Genomic DNA, 26,912 nt, shown 5'->3' with positions numbered 1-26,912 from the left:
AGCTGTTTTTGTTTTAGGTGTGAGCCTCTGAATAATTTATTGACAGCATTGCTGTATTGCTGTCAACTCATATTGACAGCTGAAAATGAAATAGACTGAATTTCTGGCAAAATGTGGAAAGAGGGGATTGTTAAATTTACACTAGATATCTATCTATCTGTCTGTCTGTCTGTCTGTCTGTCTGTCTGTCTGTCTGTCTGTCTGTCTAATCTTATAGCACCTCCTAGATTAGCTGAGAGGGGAAAGGGATACGGAAGAACCAACGGAGAAATTAAGATTATCATTAGGCGCCCGATCTTGGAAGAAACACATGAGATAATAACATTGTTATTCGTCATTACTATTTCATGGAACAAGGGGAGGCAATGCTACTTTTTAAGGGTGATGAAATAACAACTTAATATACCTCATTTTTATCCAAATGAGTAGGCTCAGAGGGAGGTAAGCGGCAATAGAGCACTTGTACAGCCACTGAAGATCTAGGTGTGGAAACTTTCCTTTCGAATGGCCCGCGATGCCCCGCAGGAAATCTCCAGCACCTCAGAAACATTGTAGGCTGTTTACATGCAAACTTTCATTTAAAAAAATGATCAAATGCTGATCAGAGTAACCGGGGAGTGTCTGGCGGGGCACCGATGATGGATTCCACAAGGCTAATCCAAGATGGTGCATACCAGCCATGGATCTTGGTGTTATTAAGCACAATATGGCAGTAAGACAATAATTAAATAATCAATAATCAAAGCATGGGGGGAGTTACCGTCATGGAATACAACTCCCAGAATCCCCCAACTTTGCTGAAAATTTACGTGCAAATCTTCCCTTGGATGTTTGAGGGTTTGGTTCTCCTTTCGTTTTTAATTTTGTTTTAAATTATGTTACTTTATTTTAATTTTGTGCCTGTGCATTGGAGGGGCTGAGAGAAGCCCCTAGTTTGAGCCCTGGGGTGAAAACCTTTGCCCCAGGGAATTTATAACATTCCCCTCATTCACAACTGTTAGGATAATGCACATTTTTTTGTTAATAACAATTAACAAATTATTATCTGAAATGTGACTGTCAGCGACCTTTGTCGGTGTGTTGTCTTCCACACACTGATCGATTTCGGGAAACATTTTCCACCTTCAGCCTGTCTTAATCCGGCTTTGATGGTATGTCTATGAGGACTGTGGTGCTGAGTTACCTGTCATTCAAAAATATACCATTTCTGCACTGGTTGGGCTGCGGAAACCATCATCCTCAGCCACCAAGGGGATGGTGAGCATTGTAGTCCAACACATATCCAGATCACCTCTATTGGGAAATGGCTCATGTAAGGTGTACTGCTGTTTTAAGTCAGTTCGTAAACTAAAAGGCTGACGGGTAAAGAATAAACTCTTTTTGCCCTTTGCTCATCTGGTACCTATGCAAGAAAAGGGAGGGGATCCTTTTTTTAATTTATACTGTTTATGGCGTGTAATTTTGCTTTAGGGATGTCCATTCTATAACCTGAGTCTTAGGACAAAGGCAAGAAAAAAACGCAATGTGGTTTTAATAACAATAAGGACAATAATTTGCAAATTCGTTAGTGGTTTAATTATTGTCGCCAAAACAGAACCTTTGGCAATCTGGAAACAGAGATCCGTCTTTAGGTGTTCTCCTTGATCTTCTGGACAAGTGCGTCAGATTTATTTGGCAGAAACACCTCCAAATTTCACACGCCAACGTCCATTTCTCATAAGTGGAGTTGAAGGTAGCAACGCACTTACCCCCAGAGTCAAGAAATGATAAATTACCTTTTATTGTATAAAGGCAAAGGTTAAACTTATTATTGCACACTGCAGGCCAACCTTAACCTCAGAATTAATGCCATAAACAAAAATGATATTCCATTTCCAGGCGTAAAAAGGTTGGGATAAAAAAAAAAAGAGGTCTCTGAAGGGATCACAAAGTGAAAGGATGACCCCTACTGGCGCTTAAACAACATCCATCAGAGGTGGCTTTAGAAAAGGGCATTATACGTTATGTCTTAACACCCCGGTATTTTCTAGAGACTCTGTGCCCCTTATTCGCTTTCTCCACACAGATGATGGTCTGTTTTTCTCCTCCTCAATCAGCATCTGCTTTGCTTCTCAAAAGCTAGGACGTCGGCAGGAACAGAACAAATTGGGACGTGAATCCTCGTCCACCTTATTCACATGAGGGAAAGAATGAGAGAGCACACTGTAAATCAATCAATCAATCAATCAATCAATCTCCTTGCCTGCAAGAGGTATAAGCTTTCATGTCAGTCTCAAGAAAAGTGCTTGCATTAATGAGAATAGTGTGTGCGAGTGCGTGTAGGTGTAAAAATCTACCTCCGTTGCACCTTTGCCTCATTAACACCTTGTCACAGAGTTTTGAATTTCCGGTAAAATTCCTTCTGTTACGCAGTAGACGTACAGAGATCCACAAAGGAGAGTAGCAACACATTTCCCAGAGTCCACCTTTTTTATTAACTGGCGCGTAATGGATCAATAACTCACTCTGAGACATTTGTAGGAGAAAGGATTTTTTTAAAAAAACATGGTTACTTACAGTTGTAAACATAATCAACAGCAAACAACCAACTGAACAGAGAAGTGGGAAAGGACACAGAGCAAAGAGTCAGGACTCTCTTTGAATTCAGGAGCGGGATGGAATGATTGGTTAGTGCTCGACAAGGTCCCTCCCTCCCAGCCATTCCTACTCCAGGCAGCATACAAGGTTGCAAAACCTCCAAAATATTTCAGAATCTGATGGGGGGGGGAGGTTTCACAACTTTTTCGACAGCCAACCAGCCCTTCTGTACTTGCTGTCTGTATGCGCTTTGCTTCTCATTGGGTTCAGCTTTTTACATAGGTCTTTTGGAAAAATAACAGACTTTTGTTTTCAGGGAAGAGCTCCTTGTGCTGGAGGGAAAGAATCTTGTATTCCTCATAGAGGCATCTTACCGTGTTAAGACAGCCTTAGTAAAGAAGGAGAGTGAATTTAGTGAGCGTTCTCCAAATCCCTTTCATTTGTCTAATATGGCCCCCTACCTGTTTGTTTCCATGTCTGCTTGCTAACATGGGACTTACATAGGTAATTTGGAAAATCACATCCTCTCAGATTTTTATTTATTGAGGGGAACCTTTCCTTGCAGGGACGTTACTTTCAACCCTGAACATTTTGGATGTCCCTTTCTATCAGTAAATCCCCGAGCAATTTTCCACAAGTTCCTGGATTATTTTTATTATTCCCCTCAAGACCTCCAGCGCCGGGCCCCCTGCCCAGATGGCGTCTTTTGAAGAGAAGTTTCAGAAAGCAGTTTACAGTACGGCCCGGGTACATGTGCGCCTGTGTTTGTGATAGAGAAAGAGAGTCGTCGAAATGGGAACTGCCAAAACCCTTACTAGCCTGTTTTAAAAAAAACCCTAAATACCTCTTTAGATCTTGGCAATTTCCTCTTACATCTGCACGGACAACCAAGCCGTTATGGCAGAGTTTCTGAACCGTGTAACGCTCTTTTCAACTCATTGGAGCCCGGCAATTAAGATTCCAGAAAGTGTTGTGTGCAACATTTCCACGTCGGGGTGGGCAAGAGAGAAAGAATACCTCGAAGCCAGCTGCTTTACAATGGCAGCATAAGTTGTCTGTCGTGCTGGTATCTTAATAATTTAGCACTTGATCCTACTGGAAGCACTTCTTCTACTTCTGTTTCTTCTTTCTCTTTGGGAACAAAAGCATTTGCAGGGGAAACACAAACCAGGGAGCTGTCATGCGACTCCTCGCCATATGAAAAAAATACGGCTCGTTTGCACACAGAGGCATAGAGACGTCTCTCTGCATGGCTCTTTCACGGCCAAGGAAGCACATGCCAGTCCACCTGCAGGTTTTTATAGTTAATTACCGGGAAACACACAAAATGTGCCTCTCAAAAGCAGATGACGAGTCCTTCCATTAAAACTGCAAAATGCCCGGCTTCTACAACCACTGCGACTGTAATTGGAAAAGCTTTCGCTCCTCTTCTTCATCTAACATGGACAGTTTTTTGGAGTGCTTAACAATGGGCGAGAGAGATGAAGTGGATGCCCAGAGGCAATGATATAATGTGTTTGGGTAGCATATCCGGGAACTCAGTTATAGTGTAATATATGTGTGCAATCGTTTCTGATGCAGTTTAGCATTTTTGGTGAAATTCCTCTAGCGACGCAACAGAAGTTCTGGGGAATCACAGAGCAGGATTACCTTCAAGTTCCCCAAAGTAGACCACTCCTTTTTCTCATCAACCGGCACTTACAGTCTCAATAACTCACTCAGAGATATTATCGGGAGAAAGAATAGAAACATTTCATTACTTACAGTTGTGAACAGATAAACAGCAAGATGGCAAACATGACTGCTTTGAACAACAGGCCTCAACAGACTAACCGACTCTCAACAGACAACAAAGAGCGAGACCGAGCCGAGAGGCAGGGCTCTCCTTGAATTCATAGGCAGGGAGGCACTAATGGTTAGGGCTGAATACATTGTCAATCATCCCAGCCCAGAAAACTCCTCCCAGCCACACTTACTAAAGACAGCATGTGCGTTTGCAATAACTCCAGCAATCTCTCTGCACCATTCCAGAAAGGAGACAAGAAAGTAGCTTTAGACTCTCGTTATAAGGAACTGAGCTAATGTTGGACTGTGAATTTAACCAACCATGGCCAGGATATGCAAAGGAGCACTTCTCCTGCATATGCCTGCTCTCCCATTGAGATCTGCTGGAGATGCCACTCTCTGTGTCCCATCAGTGTGAAAAATGTACTTTGTGAAGGCACAAGGCAGAATCTTCCCTGCTGTTATGCCTTGGTGGTGAAGTGTCCTCCACCCAAAGACAGGCTCAGCGGGTGTTGGTGTTGACGTCCTGCTGGTGCTGGGTCAAAACATGGCTCTTTTTTTGCCAGACCTTTAGGGCCTTAGTGAGAGAGCACTTAGGGTAAAACAAAACCCTTTCAAATCCACTAACATGTTTAGGCTCTGTACTGTTGCCTACACATGTCTGCATGCAACCTGCATTTCGCCCTTAGGGGGACAGTCTCCACATCTGAATCTCACCTCATAAGCAACTCAAAACTGTGCAAACATTGAATGCTACCTCGACTTTAGGATTTGCCTCCTAAACTACACATGTGATGCGGTGAAATAATTCAATATTTGTGAGGATTCCCCCACACACACACATTTTAGAGAAGATGTCAGCCTTATTGGGATTATTATTATACATGAAAGTATAGCTAGATTCCCATAGATGTGTTTTCCAAATTTGGCAGCTCTTGTTTATGTTTTTTGCTGTCTCGTTATGCATAATAACGGTCTGCATCCATTTCGTTGCTGATAGCTGCACTTACTTGTAATGAGCAGCTGATGGCACTAAGAGCCTGAAACTACCCTACAGAGCAAAAGTATGACAATAAACAGGGTAGAGGACGGGCAAGCAAGCAGTGCATATCAGCATTTGTATAACCAGAATAAGTCGGAGAGGAAGGAAGCAAGGGTGCGTAAGTGCAACAGAAATAAATTGCGTGCCAGTGCATTGACTGCATGGAATTAATCATGCGTGTAAGACCAACCTGCCTCTAATCAACTTCCTGTTGATCCCTTCACCCAAGAATTCCCCTACCGTGCAGCTGAGAATCCATTTTATAATCTCAGAACTCCAGAGCTGGAAGGGACCCTATGGATTGTTGAGTCCAGCCCTTGGGGGAATTGAACTCCCAACCTCTGGCACCACAGCCAGATCTCTAAACTATCCAGCAGCTCATAATCATCTTAGACTTGCAGAGCTGGAAGGGACCCTTGGGTCATCTAGTCCAGCCCCTATCAAGGAGGCCCAGGGGGGAATCGAACTCCCAACCAGATGCCTAAACCACAGAGCTATATTCTAGTAAATCTCTTCAGTTATTGCCATCATTGTCATTGACAATTGAAATCCGTAGTCAAAACATTTCCTCACACAGTAAACTATGGAATATGCTGCCTCAGTATGTGAGGAGGACCCACTGTGGTGAATTCAGAGTAGGAGCAAGGAGAACTGAATTTGAATGTGGGGTTGGTTCTGAACTTCTCCGGGTGACCTTGGGCCGTGTTGCATCATGGCTCATTATTTCTCACCAGTCATTCCTTCTGTCCATCTGTACGTGATTCCAATGTGCTACCTATTATTAATTTTTGTGTTTGTTGCCATTACTCACAGGCTGCCAGCTGCCAAACCTGGCTTGGTGTCTTGTAAATATTTATAAAAATACAAAGATAAAGAGTGTTTCCCACACAGTTGGTAAAGTGATATCCTGTTTCCCTGAAAATAAGACCTAACCTGAAAATAAGCCCTAGTAGGATTTTTCAGGATGCTCGTAATATAAGCCCTACCCCAAAAATAAGACCCAGTTAAGTGAAACCCTGCCCTCCACCACTGTGCAGCAACCAGAAGATGACATGACTGTATTTGAATAAATGTAGATTGTTGTACATGTAAAAATAAAACATCCCCTGAAAATAAGCCCTAATGCGTTTTTGGAGCAAAAATTAATATAGGACCCTATAATAAATAAGATGTGGCAATATGTGTAAGCTTCCTAGAACCCTTGCTCCTGTTGTTTACTTCCTTTATGGGTATTGATACCTATGGTGTTTATACGTATACAAAAACACATCCCTATGTCTACTGGATGACTGACAGAAGGGGGCGGAAGAGGGGAAAGCATCCGGAATTCCCTGAACCAAAATGTCGAACGTGGCCTCGGAGGGGGAAACCCAAGAGCCCTCCACGCCCTTACTAAAGATGGCGGCGGCGGAGGCGGGGCGGCGGCCCGGTCAGTGGGCGGGGTCCCGCCTTGTGTGTCGCATCGGGCGCCTCATGGTGGCGTCACCGGTTGCTTAGCGATGCGGAAGAGCGCTTCCGGGGTGTGAGGGAGGGAAGGCGGGAGGGGGGAGTTTCCCCGGAGGCGGCGGCGGAGGCGTTGTTGTTGTCGTCTCCAGCCAGGCCCGGAGCGATGGGAAGCGGCTGCGGCGGCCGGAGCGGTCGGTCCTCCTCCTCCTGCCTCTCCCGGAACCGTGTGGCGGGCCCTCGGCCACCCCCCGCGCTGTAATGGCGGCCTTCCAGCCCCTCGCCGCCTCCTCGTCGTCGTCTCCGCCGAAGGAGGGTCGCGGCGGCGGCGGCCTCGGGGCCCCGGCCTTGCTGGACGAGTTCACGGCGCCGGCGGAGAAGAGCGGCTGCCTGGAGCGGAGCCGCGGCTGCATCGAGCGCCTCTTCCGGGTGCGCTTGGCCATCCTGGGGGCCCTCAGCGGCGGCTGGTTCCCCCCTCGGGGCTGCCCGGGGCCCGCGACGACCCCGACGGCGACGACGACGGCGCCTCAGGGAGCTGCGGGGGCTCCGGCCGACGGGCGGAGGATCTGGCTCAGCCTCTGGGGGGAGAAGGAGGCCGTGCGCGGCGCCAAGGTGAGAGGAGGGGCGGCGCGGATGGGGTGTGTGTCCCCCCTCCCGGTGGGGTGCGCTTTTGGGGGGCTGCGGGTCTTAAATCCTCTGTGTCCGTGTCCGTGTGGAAGGGACGCCAAGGGGGTTTGCCCCCTTTCATTTTCCACGCTCCCTTCAAGGCGCGCCCTCCTGGCAACGTGGTGGGGTTCCCTGCCCCCCCTTGTGCCCCTTTTCCCTGCAAGATAGGGTGTGTGTGTGTGTGTGTGTCTGAATCTGAATGGAGGGGTGTCTCTATAGGTGTGCAGCTTTGTCCGTTCGCCTCCTCACGTGCATATGCGCGTGTTTATATGTGCGTTGTATGTGTGTGCAAGTATGTGTTTGCATGCATGTATATATGCATGTGCATATTTTTATATATGTATTATGTGTGGCTGTGTACGTATCTGTATGCATGCACATGTGCTTATGGATTAGATGCATATCTATATGTTTGCAAATGTATTATAAGTTTATATATGTATTTGTGTGTACAAGTATATCTACACACTGTATATGTATGTGCATGTGATTACATACATGCATGTGCTTATGTGTGTGTGTGTGTGTGTGCATATATGTATATACAGACACAATACATAGCTTACCAGACCAACTAAAGAAGGCAGAAACTGAAACCATGTGTTTACATGCGTGCATGTGTTTATTATATGTGTGTATACATATATGCACATATAGATGTGCATATATGTATATACGTATGCAATACATAGTTTACCAGCTAAGGAAGGTGGAAACTGAAAATTTTTGCTTACATTTTTCTGTTTGTAAATTATTCTTGTAAGTTCGTATGTATAGTTTACACACAGTTTCTCCCTCGTTTTGAAGAAGCTTGTTGGGCTGTTGAGATGTTCCAGTTTTGCTTTCTGTTTCTGTTCTTCCTTCATGAGTGCAGTGCCTTGTTTGGCAGCATTTTGCCGGATGCTTTGGTCTTTTGCTGAGAGCTGGCTATACAGACAAATGCACGCAAACTTATAAGGAGATGTTTTAGCTTATTGTCTTGCAAAGGTTGCAGTTGACTTAATGGTATGCCTGCAGGACTTAACGTGGTAGTTAATTAACTCAAGAGCATTAAGGCTTTAAAGTATGGTTTTCCTCATAGTTCCCTTTGTGTGTGTGAACAAAGCACGTGTTAAGTTGTCCATGAGTAAAATACATAGTTTGTGTATTGAGCTCACGTCAGAATGATATATTTCCTATTCTTTATGTACAGAGAATAAACACAGGAGGGGAAAGAGGAGAATCGTTTTTTATAGTTTCTCATCCAGGCACAATACAGATTTCCAAGCAGAAGAAGCTTTTTATTAAGAAATATGAAATATTCAGTATTAATAGATATGGTGAAAAACTGACTGTTTTACAAGGGCCTACTGTAAATTTAGGAGGCTTCCCCAGATCAGGGGCCCAACCTTGAACTTAATCTGTAATACATAATTGATTTTTAATAGCATTTTGAGTGTATATATACTATATATTAACTTATCTCCACTTCTTTTCAATGTAATTTTTATTTCCCTTTTTTTGTTTACATGTGGTTAATGCACAGCAACGCCGCCCACCTTTTGTCACTATTTTCTTAGGACACCAGCTATCTTGTGGGATGGCTGCAAAAAAAAAAAAATTAATTTTGGCAGTACAGCATTGGAGTGACAATATAAGGCACTGAATTGCAGTGGGGGTCCGAGGAGTAGGTAATCGGGGCAGAAAGGCTGGGGAAAGTACTGTAGCGGTAGCCTTTTGTTTCTGACAGTGGAAAGTAGGATTGTAGATCCCAGTCTTGTCTGCTTTTGTCTTAATTGAGATTGTCAACCTGGCATATATATGTTTTCCTGCTCTCCCCAGGTTCTCTGTCCATTGCCTGTTTGAACTTAACATAAATATTTGAACTGAGTCTATAGAAGGAGGAAGAGATTGCTGATTTGGTGACTAGCTAGCAAGCAGTTGGCTTGACATTTGCATAAAAACTGGCATGTAAGGATAATAGAGGGAGGGAGGGAAGCTCAGGCTTTGACACCCTTTTCCTTAAGCAGTATTGTGTCGCCATCACAGTTTCCTGATTGTACCCCATTGTTGGCTTCCAATATGAAGGGGGCAGAATCTGCCATTTACTCCTGAACTTTGTTAGTAAAGAGAGCAGTTCTGGCTTTACAAGCAAGGATGGGTTGGGTTGGGTGGAGGAGATGTAGGTGAGAGAGGCATGTAGTATTAGCAAAAGGCAGGCAACCATCACTTTGGTTTCAGAATTCATACTGTATTTGGTTTCAGGATTCACCATTTTGGTATGAGGCTGTTTTCCACAAACTAGCGCCTTCCTGAACTGGTGGACTACAGTTCCCATCTTCCAATGAAATTGGTGCAATATACTTCTTATTATCAAGATTTGTCTGTTGTCACGCATCTTGTCTGCCTGTGTGCTGTTAACTCTCTGGGGTCCAAACTGCTACACAGACTTTTAACTTGCACTTTTGGAAAAAAAAACAGCTGCTCAGTGCATCAGATAACTTGAAACTGATGGGATGGTCCTGGTGTTGATGCAGGGAACTTAAGAGCAGTTGATGACATGTCCTGGAGGAAGGTAGCTGCTGTTCAAAGGAAAATATTCCCATTCGGTGCACCCAAAATAGCTCTTTGGATTCTTGCCCTGATATTGGTGCTTAGGGATAAAAATCTAGAGCCCTGGGCTTGGCTTATGTTGATAGAGTTGATTCTTGGGATTAGTAAGCATTTACTCAGCTCTGAATAAATGTGCAGGGCCTGCTTTGCCCCCTCAAAGTTAGACAATTCTGTTTCATTGTGACTGATGTGACTGGAACGTGGGAAAGAGGTAAGGTGATTAGCCCACAAAGCGATGAAATAGCAAGATCACATAAGATGGGATGTATTTATAGCGACACGTGGCTTCTTTAAAAACCCCTAACATGGCATTTACTTTTTTTATTATTGTACACCGCAGATGTATCTGAGAAGTTTGGTGCTATTTTGCAATCTTTTCAAGTTTCGATCTACAACCTGAATCAGATTATGCTAGATGAGCAAAAGAGTTGTGTGGGCCTAAAGAAAGGGGTTAAGGATTAGCATGTTAGCTAGCGGCAAATCAAAGTTTGCCACTAAATGCCCTCCTTGCATAGCTGCATCCAGGAATGGCTCCCTAATGAGCATGCATACATGCTAGGAATTTGCAAGGAGGTATTGTTGTGCAAACACTGTATAAACTGGAGTGGAGAATTCCCCTTGTATATCGAAAAGAGTTCTGTTCAGGCAAGTGGTGCATTGTGGCAATACAGAAAAAAGCATAGTAGTTGATTTAATAATTTTAAACAGGGCTAGCCCTACTGTTAGAGTGAGGCTGCTGTCTTAGGTGGCAAACGCCAAGGGTGTTGCACAGCAGCAACAAGGTATTGGAATAAAGAGCTGCAGGTCCCTGCTCGCCTGGCGTGTGCGTCCTAAACCAGCCTGCTTCACTGTCCTGTCACCATTGCTGAAGTTAGATCCAGCTCCAATCTCATTGGGTTTCTTACATCGAGAGGGGAGAGACGTTATCCCTCGCCTTACGCAGTGGAACACCTTGGCCCCCAGGTGATGAATTCCGTTTAAAGCTGGACCTGTTTTAAATCATTTTTACTCTGCTTTATTGCATCTTACATCCTAACAGTAAAATATGCAATCCAGTGTGAAAATTAACGGCCCTAGTGACTGCTAGCTTCAAGCAAAACATTCACCAAACCCATGTGTCATTTTTTACTTTATAGCTTTTGTGTCACTTTGTAATGCATGTTCTGCAAGTGGTTCATTCATCACATTAAGCTGTAAAACAACAACCTGTTTGTTATACAGTAGAAAACAAGCAGTTGGATTTGAAACAGCAGAACAATGAGAATTGCGTACAGCATAAAACTCCAAATTAAAAAAAATCAGATAAAGGATCTATAAACCATTTAGGAAATTTTGAGACTGCAAATAAAGAGGTCTTTAGTGGTACTAAAAAGATTGCAATGTAGACATCTGGCAAGCCCCTCAAGGGAGAATACAGTACTTGATATTTGGGGTGCTACCGGTAAAAAGCCCCTGTATCTAGTCATATAATTCTCTTTTATTTATTTTCATATCTCTGCTTTTTAGGCAACAAGGCTCACTGGGCAATATTTGAAAAAAATCAAAACAGTAAAAATGCACATGATTATTAAATAGCTGGTTTACAGAGTTGATGACTATTTGCCTTACTGTCTGCTTCTTCTTTCTTTTCTTCGTAAAGCAGTTATTTGTGAGTGGACGGACCCTGATACCTGCTAGTGAATCACTTGGGAATGATGTTGGAGACAGTTGCAGCCTACCTCACTGCTCTCTGCGCGTCTTCTTCACATGACACTTGTAATAACAAAGTTGGCACTGTCCCATATTGTGTTCACATAAAAAAAAGTTCTTTTTCTTATTGCCACGTGCCTAGGAACAGAGGCACAATGCTACGAAGACATTCTTGAAAGGCTTGTAGGTTTGTGCAATGGCAGATTATTCTTGAGGACCTGGCATTTTATAGATAAGCATTGGCACCTGCACTTCTGCTCAGGAATTAATCAGGAGCCCATAAAAACCACGTAAAACCTGCCCTAGCGAAGACCATTGCCACCATGTTCTAAACTGCTTGAAATTTTACAACCGTCATTCTCCAAAGAGTGTCCCGCATAGAGTGAGTTGCAATATACTGACCTTACTGCGACCCACGGGGACATATCCAGCCAAAAACTTGAATGCAAGACTAGGTACAAGAGCCACTGAAATGTGGGAAACATGACCTTAGGACTTCTGTTTTACTACCAAACAATTGCCCAACTGCGGTTTTACTACTAGGAAATCTCCCAAGTTATTTTTTAGGGGTAAAACCAGAATGTTGCAATTTATATTGCTTCAGTTTTTAAGAGGCAAATGCTTTGAAGATGCTTTTTAAAAAAAAATAGTGGAGCATTCTCTTCTAAGCCAGCTGCAGTCCACTAGAATACTTCTGTATTTTTCATGTTTTGGGCACATATTCTTATATATGATTACTATATTGATGCAGCACAAGATAGATGCTGCCGGCCTGCAGCCCAAACGTCTGATAGTTGAATGAAACTTGAGGGCACCCTTTACTTGGAACTTGCAGTCTGAATGCCTGTACTGCCTGCCTCCAGTGTAGCATTTGCATTTAGGAGCCAGTTCCCTATTTGCCATGATCCCATGGCTGCAATCTTGGGATGATGCAAAAGGAAGAGGAAATGGCTCTGTGATAGCACGGCCCAGGCTATTTGAGGTCAGTGGTGAGGGAGAAGATTCCTGTCCACATTCCCACTGACATGTTAATTCCTTGTGAAGGGAATTCTGGTGGTAGCTTCCGTGCTCTATGAGAGCTTGTATGAAGACGGGGGAGGAAGGAGGATTTGGTTCCCGGATGGAAAGGCCCTGGGTTCAGTGGATTGCTCATTTCTCTGTCAATTAGTGGTGTAAGGGTGATGATAAAGCTCACTGTGATTTCTCAGGAAGAAGTCCATAGCTTTACGATCTATAACATGTGGTTGTTTTGTGGATTTCAGTGTCCATGACACATAGCAAATGCCTAGTGTTGGGGAGGTGTGGGTTCAGTTTCCGCTCCGCCACTGATGTTCATAGGCCATTCTCTCTCCTCCTCTACTCCCATCCATCTGACTTTTCTCCCAGGCTTGTTCTGAGAGTAAAATGAAGGGTTGGTGTATGCATTGTGTCCCTGAGCAATACAAATATACACAAGTGGGGAACCATAGAAGGAGGAGGAAATGGAAGCGTGGATAAGTAGGAGATTGGATCATGATTCAGAGGTAAACAGAGATAGCGTACAAAGAAGAGGTTTCAGGGGAAATGTAATAAAAATCTGGGTGGGGTGTAGCTGTGATCTTGAGCTTTGCAGGTCTGTAGGAAGGTGCTCCTTCACCTCTAGTAAATTTGTCAGAGCATTTGCCCACTACGTTGCTGTTACCATATGGTATAATGTTATTTCAAAAGTGTTTTGACTGAATTCCACCTGTGTTGTGGGGAGCACCAGCCCCTGCCCATCAGAGAAGCAGTCTGAGGTATAATGATGCCTCGGGGGTTTCTGAGCTGCCCTGTCAAGTGGAGGCATGCAAGCTTTTCCAACTGCAGTATGCCAACTGGAGGTGTCACACGCAGTGTGTTGTGACAAAGGTTACCCCTTTATGCTTCCCTTGGAGTACAAATTGCCTGCTCTCTTCGAAACCCCAGAGAACATTACATTAATAATAAGTGATAGGAGTGTGTGCTCATTGTGCAACTCTGCTTCATCTCAAATCTGTAGTAAAGGTTCAGACATGCTCCTAGCATGTCTACTGTTAACTGTTTTACTTTACTGAGCACTTGCGCTCTCTCTCTCTCTCTCTCTCTCTCTCTCTCTCTCTCTCTCTCTCTCTCTCTTGTGTGTGTGTGTGTTTTGTGCCTTGTTTGCCACAAGCAGATCAGAACTAACACAAATGAAGAGCCCTGCTCTGAGTTACAAGATGCAGCCTCCAGGACATGCACAAATGTCTGGTCGTTCGTTTGTCTGGTCGTTCATTCGTTCTGAAGCTGTGGAGAAAATTAAGTGAGGTCATGTCTAAATTCCTGAATTGTGAAATGCGTATCACCCTAACTTGTCTCTTGTTTTCTCCCTTGTTACAGGAATACATTAAAGGCCTTTGTGAACCAGAATTGGAGGAGAAGGAATATTATCCGAAAGACATGCACTGCATTTTTGTAGGAGCCCAGAATCTCTTCCTGAACTGCCTTATTCAGGGGACCTCTGCCGATATTACCGTTGCAGAGATAGGGACGATAAATATTAAGGGCGGTGCAGAATCCGTCGTCATGGCCAGAAGCCATATCCAGCAGTTTGTGAGTCTCTTTAAAAACAACACCATCCTATCAAATGGTAGAGAATCAGAAGTGAAGAAACAGTTCAAGCAGCTGGTTGAAGCCTATGCGGATAAATATACCATGGATTTGCTGATCTTGCCCAGTTCTTTGAAGAGAGAGCTACTCAGCCTAGCTCAGAATGAAGGCTGCAGAGCAGAAGATAAAATCATAAATGTTTCCAGTACAGAGGAAACACCAGCACCTTTATCCAACAAAGTGCAGAAAAAATCTGGGATAAACAGTGACTACAAGACAGGCGAAGAGGAAGCAAGAAACAAAGCAGGTACCCCAGTCAGTGAGTTAGCCAGGAAAATGGACACCGTTTTCCACAATGCACCGGAAGGACATTTTTTACCTATAAATGGTCTGAATTCACTAGAGACCTCTACAAGCAAAGAGAGGCATTCATGCAAAAGGAGGTCATCCGACGCTGAGGAGAGGCTTCCAAAGAAGCAGTTTTCCTTCGAAATTGGACAGGAGGGCAGGCATGGCGAGTGCAGCACTCCTCCTGGTCAGGACATTGAGGTGATTGATCTGGTCAGCGATGAATGCACCGAGTCCGATGGCCCAGGTGCGTGTGCTAAAGAAACTGAAGAAATAAGTGAGGAAACGGAGTACAAGATTTTGGTGAACTTCTTCAAAAGCATGGGCTACTCCCAACAAATAGTAGAAAAAGTGATTGGAGACTATGGGCCGTTGGTCGAGCCACTGATACTTCTGGAGGAAATTGAGAAAGAGAGCAAGAAGGGATCCATAGAAGAAGCTGAGGTTGCTGACATACCCCAGACACAGGTAGAGAAAGAGGAAAGGAATTATAACAACCAAGTCCATAAAAAAGAGTCTTCCAGAAATAAAAAAGCAGATAAAATCTCTGTTCCCCAGTCCCAGTACAGAGCTGAAGTAAAAACACATGTGTCAAACCATGAAAATCAGATAGTGCTTTCAGGCAGTAAAAATCTGCCACACAGAGACCACAGCAGAGCATGTTCCAGCTGCTCTGAAGACTCTCCTGTTTCCCAAACAAGTGGTGCCGAAAGCAATGGTCTCCTGGATGCACATGGCCATATACAAAGGGTAACGAAAGATGGGAAGCAGAAAGGTCCCAGCTTACTAGCAAGAGGTGCCTCAGAGACACCACGCCCACCGGTTGACAAAGAAACTGGGGTTCCTCATCCATGGGCTGAACAGTCGGCTTCGACGCATAATCAACATGGACGTAGTACTGCCTTGCAGCTCGGAGCAAGAGACCTCTCTTCCCAAAAACTTCCCAATCATCTCCCTGATTCTGGACCTCCTCTCCAACTAGTGACACCTTATCCTGAAAGGAGAGCAGTGGTATCACAAGATCACCGTGCTGACCCTTCAGTGACTGGGGTTCAGAGGTTCCAAGAGTCTTTGAAAATCCCGTACAAGCTGGAATTGAAAAACGAGCCAGGGAGAGCAGGCCTAAAGTACATAATAATAGATGGCAGCAATGTAGCCATATCGTGAGTATGTCTGATGTTTAGCTCCCTGGAGCAATTCAGAGCAAAACCAGAGAGAGGGAGGACGGGGAAATTACCAAAAATGTGCGCACTTAAAGGTGATAGGGTGGGGTGTGTATTGCCTGGGCTAGCCTAGATTTTTCGGTGAGAGAGATGTGAAATGTAGAGGAGCGTGTTTAGTCTCACTTGCTTTGTCATGACTTTCTGAACATATCACAGTGATGACTAATACCCAGAGGTGAGACGAAAACAAGCAAATCTGTGTTTCTGTTCCCCCCAGGAGTCGGGTGGGGGGGCAGACAGGGGTTCAGAAACCTTGCGCGGCTTCCTGGCTGCTCACGTGTCATCTCTGAAGATGGCCAGAAATCATTTAGAAATGTCATAGAAAGGGCACATGCCAGGTTTTGAATATTCTCTCAGTCAGGTGTCCATTGGTTCCACCCTACAGTGTACATTTTTACTACATGTACGGTCACTACTAATGCCTCCCTTTGTCTGTACGGATTTTCTCATTGGCTCAACATCTGGTTTCTGATATTTCCTTCCCCTGTTTTGATTTTGTCTCTTTGACAGCCATTGTGGGGCATGCTTTAAATCTGGAGGAGAGGGAAACCAGTTCAGGTCCTCCCGTAGAGTAAATAATGTTTATATGGCGTTCTGGACAGTTCAGAAAACTTTGCTTACATAATCTCTGTACTCCATGCAACAACGCTAAGGAGTGTTGATATTTTATTGACATTAGCTCCTGAGTTATTGAAAGTGAGGTTTCTATAATGTTCGTAAATAGCATCGGATGTTTCTCTTTCAAAACATGGACTTTAATGGTGTTCAATCTCTTTTAGCCATGTAAGACGATACTGTAGCATCAGCTCTAGATGCAGCCTATTCACTGTTCTGATCGGGAGAAATTGCAGAAGAGCACATTAACAACTGTTAGATATGCTTGTTTTGTTCTAATTGCATTTACAACCAAGAAAACACAGGACTTGCTTCCCCCCCTTTTTTTTCTGATTTCTTAACAGTTTTTATAAATCTGGAAAGCAACAACAAGCCATGCATACATTGCTGAAACTATGGAGGGGGAGGCATTTTAAATTGTGGTTTTGCAGGCGTAGGGCTTTTAATTCAAGGGAAAGCTGCATCCATGTACATAATCAAGTTGGATATCGTTCAGTCAGGTCCATGTGTCCCATGTCATTTCCCTGTCTTAAGCTAAAAGGCTAGTTTCATAAAACTACCTGATAAATGTGCTGGCTTGTCACCATGCCTTGGGCAAAAATTTCTGAACAGGAAATCTATGACACCACGTGGAAGCTCTCCAGTTGAACTGTCACCGGCAGGCAGAGAGGAGCTCTGTTGATGTGAACAGTTTTTTTTTTTCATTCTTCAGAAGGGCACAGACAAGAATGATGTGAAATGAAAGTCCCAAGTATGATTCATTTTAACTTCCAGATAAATTTCCCCCTGAACTGATACTAATGGGAAAAGCTATGCAAATAGTCGCGTGTATTTATACTGTGCACCATGTTTAAACTGTATTCCTGTGAAAGGAAGTATGTGGCCTGTGCAGGGTTTTTTTTTTTTTAAGATGTTTTGCAATGAGAACAAAAAAGAGTAAATTTAAATCCACATTGTTTTTTGCTTTGCACAGAGTGGGGATCCTAGATAGTTTTTGCCCTGCTTTCTATCCCATGTTGTAATAAATGTGGACGCTTGCACCTGTTCTCACAGATATCACTGCAATTTCTGTGTCCTTACAGCTGATTGCAAGTGATCAATATAGTAGAAGAATGCCCACATCTCAGAAAAAGCTAACTTCTTAGTTCTGTCATGATGAGACACAGGTGCTGTGATAGCATAACGATGATGTTAAGACAAATAAGACTAACCGCCCAGAGTAGACCTTTGGTCTAGAGGGGCAGGATAGAAATCCAATAAATAAATAAGAAACCAGTGCATTTCCCCCATCCTCCCCACTGGATGATCAGCCTCCCATCCGATTTGTGTGGCTTGGCATAAGTAACCTTCAGCAGCCTGAACTGAGATTCCAACCAGCATTGTCTGTCATTATATTTTGTCTGGTTTTCTCCTTGTCCGTGGGAAAGTTTAGTCTCTCTGGTCCTGTAAAGTTGGATTGAAGGGAAAGAAGGAGGCCCTGGGAGAAAAGCTCCCCCACACTAGGAAGTCTAAATAAAATACAGAATTAATCTGAAGAGTCCTACAGGTTTCCCTTTTTCCCCCTGTCTCCCAAGTTGTACTCCCTTCTCTGTAGCAAGGACGCTCTTGTGTGATCAAAAGGGGGAGCGCGGAGGGGATGCCGTGATTATAAAACTAAAACTACATGCCTGGATTTCTTATTCATCTTTTTCTTTTTTAAAAAACTAAATGTGCTATTTAAGCTTGTTCTTCCAAATGTAAAAAAAAATTTAAAAATGCATGTGATAGAACCAGATGCCAATGGCCAACCTAGGTGGGCCTGCAAGAACCTGCCTTATAAAAGCTTTGCCGCAGAGAAAAGGAAGAGGAAAAATGTCATTGGGTTTTGTTTTGCACTGAATCATAACACCGAGCAGGCTTGGCCAAGGGAGTTCCTGTGCAAACACAGCCAGTTACATAACCTTGAATCTGCTTCAGCAACAGTTTTCAGAAGCCAGGCCAAGCCAAGCTGGAATGCACCAGCGAAATGTTTGGGTAACATGATAGCAATGGTGACCAAGATCTCAGGTGTCCAGGCTTATGCGAAGCTGGTTTTAACTGCATGGTACAGAATTGGTATTGACCTGTCACCCTACCTCTGGACTTCCCAGCTGTTTTTGCTTTGATAGTTGCATCCACATGGGACCTAATCTGCTTGGTCATTTCTTTTCCCACCTCCAACTTACTTTGGGTTGTGAATAGGCCACTGGAGAGCCCTGTTTAAACGTGTTGGTTGAAATCTGGTAATAAGCTGTGACTGCAATAGGTCCATTGAATCTGTGGAACATATGGCGGAGTTGACTCACCACGGATTTAATGGGCTGTAAAGGTAAAAGTTCCCTTTGACAATGAAGTCCAGTTGTGTCCGATTCTGAAGGTCCTGTGCTCATCAGAGCTGGCGTTTGTCCATTGACTCTTTCTGTGATCACATGGCTGGCATGACTAAACACGGAACGCCATTACCTTCCCACCAAGGTGGTACCTAATCATCTATGCACCTTTGCATGCTTTCCAGCTGCTTGGTTGGCAGGAGCTGGGAAAAGCAACAGGAGCTCACTCTGTTGCGTGGATTCAAACTGCCGACCTTACTGTCAACAGCCCAATGGCTCAGCAGTTTAACTCACAGCGCCACCTCCATCCCTGTCAATGGGCCTACTCTAGCTGTGACTTATCACTGAATTTTTGGCCCGTGGTCAGCAAGACTGCCAGATTCAGGGCAAGCCATTGTGATTTCAGACTGAGATAAACTTTTGCCCTGATGCATATTTTGATTTTAAAATCTCATCGGTTTCTTGTAAATCAAATGTTAGCATATATTACCATGCCTTCTCTTTTTCTTGCAGGCATGGCCTACAGAAGTTCTTCTCATGTCGAGGTATTGCGATTGCTGTCGATTACTTTTGGAAACGTGGTCACAGGAAGATCACTGTGTTTGTCCCCCAGTGGCGAACGAGGAGAGATGTTAACATCACAGGTAAGGACTATAACAAGATTGTGTTTCTTTAATGGCTCATTTTTCCAAACCAGTGTGGTTTAAGAGTTAGACTGTTGGACTTGGGTCTCAGGACACTTGGATTCAAATATCTTCTCACCCATTAAACTCTCTCTGTGAGCTTGGCCCAGTCATTTCTCATCAAGAGAAGAAGAACGATATGTACCAACTTGAAATCTTTGGGGGAAATGTGGGATTTAAATATAGCAAGACAAATAAGAGTCTGCTGACTGTAACTGAAGTCACAGGACCCTCGGCACATCTGTGTATGTGAAGGTGTGAGATGGTGCCATCAGTAAACCCAAGGTTGTAAAGCATTATTTTTTGTTTTTGTGGTTTTTGGTCAACAACTCTTAAGCCCAACCATTTCCCACACCTTGCCTGTATGTTGGACACTGCCTTGAACTATAAGGAAGGGTGGAATAAAAACCGAAACAACTAAAACATTACCAGTAGATCAGTCTGCTTGTTATTCTAGCCTATTTTAGTCATCTTAACATCTCCAGCAGGTTTTTCATATCAGTGACTGTATTTGCTGGGATGATGGGAGATGTCATCCAAAAAATAACTCTTAATAGGTTTTGCAATACATACATTCTCTTTTTTTAGGGATGAATTTAGATGTACATCTCTTTTTAGTATCTTGGAACTGAGCGCTAATGTCTTTGTTACTCTTCCAGGAAAATAAATGTGTGTGTGTGTTTATGTTCTCTTTTTTTTTCTAAAAGTTTTGTCTCTCTTTTTTAAACTCTCTTCTTCCCCTCCTCTCCTTTTCATTTTTTTTTCACAGAACAGTACTTTTTAACCCAGCTCCAAGACGTTGGCATTTTGGCCCTCACACCTGCAAGGGTTGTATGTGGAGCCAGGATTGCATCTCATGATGACAGGTAAGAGAAGAAGTAGTAGAAGTAGAAGAAGTAGAAGAAGAAGCTTTTGTTGCTGATAGATGTGTCTGTGATTCTTGAACTCCTTCAGAGAGGAGTCATTTATTGAGAAATCTGTCCTGGAAGAGACCTTTAAAATAGCATGCCTTCAAGAAATGGCATCCTCAGCAAATGAATATGCATGTAAGCTGAGTCGATAGCATTTTAATGGGTTATTTTTGTTGGCTATATTCACAGGGTTCTTTCAACTGTACCAGCTCCTAGGGCGGTTTGATGGTAAAAACAAATTATAGCAGTTCATAATTAAAGCAAATCAATTTTGAAGAAGCATCCAGAAATCAGGAGACAAAATTAAAAAGGGGGGGGGGAATGCAGCTGCTGCTGCACCATCAAAACACGGGGTCCAACCCAACCAGAGAGTGGCAAAAAATTAATTGTTTAGTCTTAATGCAGAAGGTACAACAGAAAGATTAAGGGTTTTCCCTCCTCCCTTCCAAACAGAGAGCAGAAAAGACATGTGCCGATTATCTTTCCGGAGCCCCTAACATGCAAAACTTTTTAATGAGATTATTCTGTCTTCTGTGCTCTGTAGGGGCCTATATTTGAACCTGCAGTAGGAGACGCTGATAGAACAGACTGTACTAATTCAAACAGGAGGCAGTGCATTGTGTTTTTAGGTACTCTTTTACTTTAAAAAAAATATAGGAATATCCAAGCAAGTGGAGACCTAATGTAACCACGAGCAGTCCAGACAAATCTTTTTGCCGTTCGATGAGAAGATGGCTTGGGGAAGGTTGATTTAGAGCCAGATGCCTACATAACACTGTTCAGTTCCAGATTCAGTGTTATAAAGTGTCAAAAAGGTTGCTGGTCACTCCTTCCAGCTGGCTTCTGTGATTAAAAGCCAGTTTTGTGATACTGAAATTCTTACCCACCTAATCTGTTGTCATCAGTTGAGTTTCCTTTTTAAAAAAAAAACAAACCTTACCAGTGGGTTAATGCATGCTGCAGGGTGCAGACATTTATTTCAGTGAGATCCCCATGAAACTAAAGACCCACTTTCACACATGCAGCTAGAAAACATCCTTCTGGTTAGGTCTGGGCTGGCCACACAGAATCACCTCACCGTACTGGAAGTGGCCCCATGCCATTTTTGCCTGTCCAGTTTTTCCAGTGGGTTGCAAAAACAGTCATCTCTTGCTTTACAGCATTTTACCAGCCTCCCATCCAAAAAACTGCCTCTTGGTTCGTGTTTGTTCAGGATGAGAACACTGATTTTTGTTCACAAACTTTGTCATAGGTTTCTGCTGCATCTGGCTGAGAAGACTGGAGGAGTCATTGTTACCAACGATAACCTCAGAGAATTTGTGGGTGAATCCACCTCTTGGAGAGAGATTATTCAGAGGCGGTAAGTGTGTTTGTCGTTACAAACCTGGCAGAAAGAAGGTCAAGTGTGTGGTTGATTAGACTATACTGAGAGGATTATCCTGGGGCTGAAATAAAGCTCCGTTAGCAAGCACAATATTGAAGCAAGCTCCACCTTATTATCACACTCAGATTCTTGGAAGCTCTTCTGCGCACAAAGAATACATACAAGGCTGATGTGCATGTCGTCTCCCCATACCAGTGGTCAATAAAATGCAGCCGTGGACACTGCCATGTGCAGCAGAGGGCCTTTTGTCTTTTAAAAAAAGTATGGGTCCAACCTGCTATCCTCCCATGTTGCTTCTGTAATATTAGGGAGAAGAACACGGATGAGTATGCCCTATCCTGAAGCAGACCGTTGCTCCTGTCACTTCTTAACTCGGGTCCTTTTCAGTGAAATGCTGGAACTTGAACTGGGGGACCTTCTGCACACCAAGCCTGCGCTTTGCCGTGGGGCACACGATGTGGGCTGTTCCTCTGGGGCCCCCGGAGGCTTCTTGCCTGACTTAAGCCGGCATCTGGGTTGTGCCCGGTTCAACAGGTTGCTGCTGCTGACCAAAGGATAAACTTCTGTTCCTAAGTAGTATCGTCCCAGTATCCCGCTGTGTGTCCGCTGCCTTCAGCAAACACAAGTCAGCTGAGTTTTTCTTTTTCTCCGTGAGATCTGGAAACTTCCTTTTAAAAAAGAAAAAAAGCAAACGATGACAAAGCTTTGATTCACAGAATCAGTTCCTCTGGTGCCAAGTTCCACCCAGTCTCTCAATGGTGACAAAAGCCGTTGGCTCAATGAGCAGCTGGAATAGATTCCCATTAAAATCCCATCTCCCCTGCTTACTAAAACATCCCAACTTTTTGAAGGAATCTTTTTGTATCCCTGTGAGATAGAGGAGATGGACGAAACCCAGCACTTGCCAAGTCCTTTATTTGGGAAAGTTACATCTGCTCTCCGTCTCCCAGAATCTCCAGCTAACGTGGCCGGCTGACTGGCTGGGAGGTTTTGGGGGCTTCAGGTCAAGGGCGTACCTTTTCCAAGCTCTGATCCAAGGCCACCAGACCAGCAGAGGAGCCATCAGTATCCCTGCTTTGCCTTGGCATGAGCTTTGAAGAAAGTTAGGGGCAGTGTGAAAAAATCCTCACTTCGTCACCCCCATCTTTTCAACACAAAAGGGGCCACTGTGATGATGTGGGAGAGCTCGTACTTCCTTTATGCAAAGCAGGTGAACTAAAAAGCGAGGTGCTTTTTCCCACACGTGTAGAGATTTCTTCCCTCCTCATTTTCATCCTCTTCCTGGCACCGTTACCGCAGTCACCCGGTCATCTGATCAAACCATCTTTTGTTTGTCAGGTTTCTGCTCTCTTTGTGTGTCTTCTCTTGATACATTTCTTGGAAGCATTTTAAGTTGTAATGGTAGCGATTTGTCATCTAGATTTCCAAATGCCTCTTGTTTCCAAATGTCTTTTTGGTTTGTTATGGCACAGATTCGATTCCGTTGGGGCCAATAGCATCAACACATCCGAGCTAGCACTACAAACTGCAAATGCTGGCTAATTTTTGACCTCGTTCCACAGGGAATTTGTCCACGACAAGCCTTCAGGGATTCCAAAATGAAAGCTTTTGACCCTGTGTCTCTTTTAAAGACATCTGTAGTCTGTGTTTCAAAGATACGATAATGGATGATTCGCTCCCATTTCAGCTCATTTCTGACCAATATGTATGAAAAAAAGGGGAGGGGACTGAAGCCCTAAAATGTACATTGGGCTTCAGCTAGAATTCAACTCTGGTAGATTTGGTGAAGCTGCCTTTTAGTGTAGAAGGACAGCTGCAGAGTGCGCATGTCATAGCTCCCAAAGTGGCCGTGCATGTGTGCTCCCTGCGGAAAATTCCTGGCTCAGCCTTTGCCATCTTTGAGCAAAAGGAAGTTTGATGCCAGCGTTGGGAAGGACCCCATGTGTCGACAAGGCTGGGTTAGAAACACTGGCAGTTTGTTTGAGTGTCGGAGAGCTCCCTGGGTTCTTGGTTCCTTGCCAGGGGGAACTTCAAGGATACCATCACTGGTTTTATGTTGTATGAGTAAAGTGATTTCTGCTCTTTTCTAAATCTGGGTGTCACTTTTCCTACTTGCATCCTCTTCCTTTGGCTGCCGCCACCGCCTCCCCTTGTCACAGGCTACTCCCGTATACCTTTGTTGGAGATATCTTCATGGTTCCTGATGATCCAATGGGACGAAACGGGCCTGGATTAGAACAATTTCTTCAGGAGGAGGACACGCGTTTCAGGTAGAGTGCTTCCCGGGTCTTCGAAGCTCTTACTATTCTTACTGTTTTTAAAGGGGGAAAGCATGAGGTTGCCACAGTTGAAACACCAAAAGATCCTGTGCAGGATGGAGGAGGTCCTGGAACACAGAAAGGCACAGCGACCCGTGCATGAGAATATGTTTCTCCTGTTTCTCTTCCCTCGCCCTAGCTGCCCCTGTGTCTTTACCCTGAAAAGTGAATCATAGCAGCGGGATGAGCAAAGCTAATACATCTCAGTAACATCCTCTGAGGCAAGATTGTGGTGGCTGTGGCGTGCACGGGATGCGTCAGCGGGGGGCACAGCTGTTGGATCTGTGAGACAGTCTCGTGAAAAAGCCAGCCGGTGGCGTGTCAGCTGCTGAAGATCAGCTGCTGTGGCCTGCACAGGAACAAGCGGCATTACCTCATTCGCTCTGCCGTACAGACCAGAACCGCTCTTGGTTCTTTATCATGTTCTGTTTCACAGGTGCCAGGTACAAACAAGGATTATACAGATAGAGAAAAGGAGTCCTGGCCTGGAAGATCTATGATGGTTTTAGAGCATTTCAAAGCAAAGGAAGTCCCCCTCCTTGCTCGGATGACTTGGCACAACTCAGAAGGCCCATCCAGTGTACCGCAGAGTCTCTGAATGGCGGTTACAAACATGCGCCTCAATCCCAAGAGCGAGAATGTTCCGCTAGGGTCCAGAATCACCAATGAGCAGGGCTGATGACCATGCCAGTTCAGCAGTTCTGAGAGCTGTGGCCCAAAAATAAATTAATCCCCCCCCCAAGTTTACTATCTCCTCACCACCAACCAAGTGATAGCAAAGCCCCCATCCTCCAAAAACGGAGAAGTCCTCTTTTGAAGAGCACTCTGAACGTGAAATAAGTTTGCACCTTAACCCAGTCACAAATTCCGCTGTGTTTTCAAAACAACAAACTTGAACCTGAACTCCTTAACATTTCTATTGATTTTGAGGATTGATTGATTGATTGGAATTAAGATATTCTTAAGTTTCCATTACGGAGGAGAGATACAATTTTTTTTTTCTTGGGATGAGGCTAGGGAGAAAAGCAGTGGAGCAGAAATGCAAATTAGCTACTAGGTCTTTGCAGCCCTCTAGTCAATTTTATTTCTTCCCCCGGGGGCCGACTTAAACTCAACAGAGCGCAAGAGTAAGTGGAGTCTCCTGGGTCTGAGGCGGGGTTATAAAAGCCGAGGTCGAAAGCATCGTGCTTCATGCCATCATGACAGAAAGAGAGAGCTGTTTTGTATCCGTTTATAAAGAAAATCTGGACATGAGGACAATATCAAAATGGGAATAAGATTTGAAAACTAAAGCAGCTGCTTTGAAAGATTAAATTGGGGCCTGCTCCACACGGAGGATTTAAAAACATCTGGTTTTGGCATCGTGTCTCTCTTGCTTTTCGTAACGGATGCTGTTCTTTGTCCCTAGAGGTATCTCGTCCCAGCATAACCTTGGAAGCGTTTGGGGGACATCCCATTTCCTGATGCAGCCGGAGGGTCACGGACCATCGCCAAAGAGCCCCTTGCCCGGCCTCATACCCATCTTGCCCACCTTTCCGCCAGCGCCCCAGGCTAAATCATCCGTCCCCCCGCATCCACGCTCTGCGACAGAGACCATGCATTTGAAAGAAGCCTTGGGAAAAATATTCCCTACCTCAGAGCAGAGGGAGAAGATCGAGGAGATCCTCGCTCACCATCCCCACATGAGGGACATGAACGCTCTGTCCGCTTTGGTGCTCGATTTGGGCTGAGCAGCTTGTGGAAGCGGGATGGGACGGGGGGGCAATGCACTTTGAGTTTTGTCGTTTGGGTTGTGAATTTAAAGATGCACATGAGCGTCTGTGAATAGTTAAGACTTAAATCTTTTTTGTATATATAAAAAAGTGAATATTCAAAGGATGTAGCACATTCCTTTTTATTCACTTAAGTTATGTTGCTTTTACAGATTTGTATTGATGAAAACCTTTTGGAAAAAAACATGTCTCTATTTTTGACTGGCTTGGAATGGTTAATTATCGGAATGGTTGGAAGAGCCGACACAAACTGCTTGGAAACGTACAAGATCCATGAGGAGATTTAAGTTCTCCACGAGGCAAATTTATACTTAAAGGTTACGATGGCCTTGGTGACAATTGAGCTCTATAGGCAATCGTATAAACTCACCACTGAGTACATTGTCAGTGTTTTGCAGTGCAAAAACATGACAAAATTGCTAGTCCCCCCCTCCCCCCACATCTTGAAACTTTAGCAATAGGAACTTCATTTGCCTCGCAGGATTTGACTTAACCTGTGAAAGCACGTTGCTGAATTCAGAGTCGGGAGATAAACACCTGGCAACAGATTTTTAGTTTGGGGCCCAACTACAACATGCCGGTGGTATTTTGGAAGATGCATCAATAGCAGGCTTGAGAAGTCTCCACAGATGCAAATCTTAGTATTATTGCTATTAGGGATACAAGTAATTGTGTGTATCCTGGAGCTTGGAAATAACTATTAGAAAAGGTTAGTTACTTGTATTTAAGATGCAATAACTTAAGTCATACCTATGTTAGATTGCACAGGTAACATAATTGATACCATCACTCCTCTTGTGATTAACTCTAGCTGTTCCTTTCCAAAGCTTGGAACAAAACTAATTGTTACTCAGGGCTTAGGGGACGTTAGGTGACTGTTCCTATTGTATTGCAGTTTCCAGCAGAGCCAGAAAAATATAAGGAGAGCTG

General features: G+C 44.1%; 1 protein-coding gene across 1 annotated transcript; it reads left to right on the top strand.

Moving 5' to 3' along the window:
- The first annotated feature begins 6,965 nt into the window (after window positions 1–6,965).
- On the top strand, window positions 6,966–26,183 carry N4BP1 (NEDD4 binding protein 1). Its single transcript, XM_020788276.3, has 7 exons — window positions 6,966–7,459; window positions 14,171–15,891; window positions 19,428–19,558; window positions 20,367–20,463; window positions 21,761–21,868; window positions 24,052–24,162; window positions 25,619–26,183. Exons 1-7 carry the CDS (start codon window positions 7,109–7,111, stop codon window positions 25,938–25,940), a joined length of 2,841 nt encoding a protein of 946 aa, XP_020643935.3. The 5' UTR covers window positions 6,966–7,108; the 3' UTR covers window positions 25,941–26,183.
- The last annotated feature ends 729 nt before the right edge of the window (window positions 26,184–26,912 follow it).

Source organism: Pogona vitticeps, chromosome 10, assembly GCF_051106095.1.
Source record: "Pogona vitticeps strain Pit_001003342236 chromosome 10, PviZW2.1, whole genome shotgun sequence".
Lineage (NCBI taxonomy): Eukaryota > Metazoa > Chordata > Lepidosauria > Squamata > Agamidae > Pogona > Pogona vitticeps.
The sequence above is the reverse complement of the archived record's forward strand: the minus strand, read 5'-3'. Positions and strand labels throughout refer to the sequence as shown.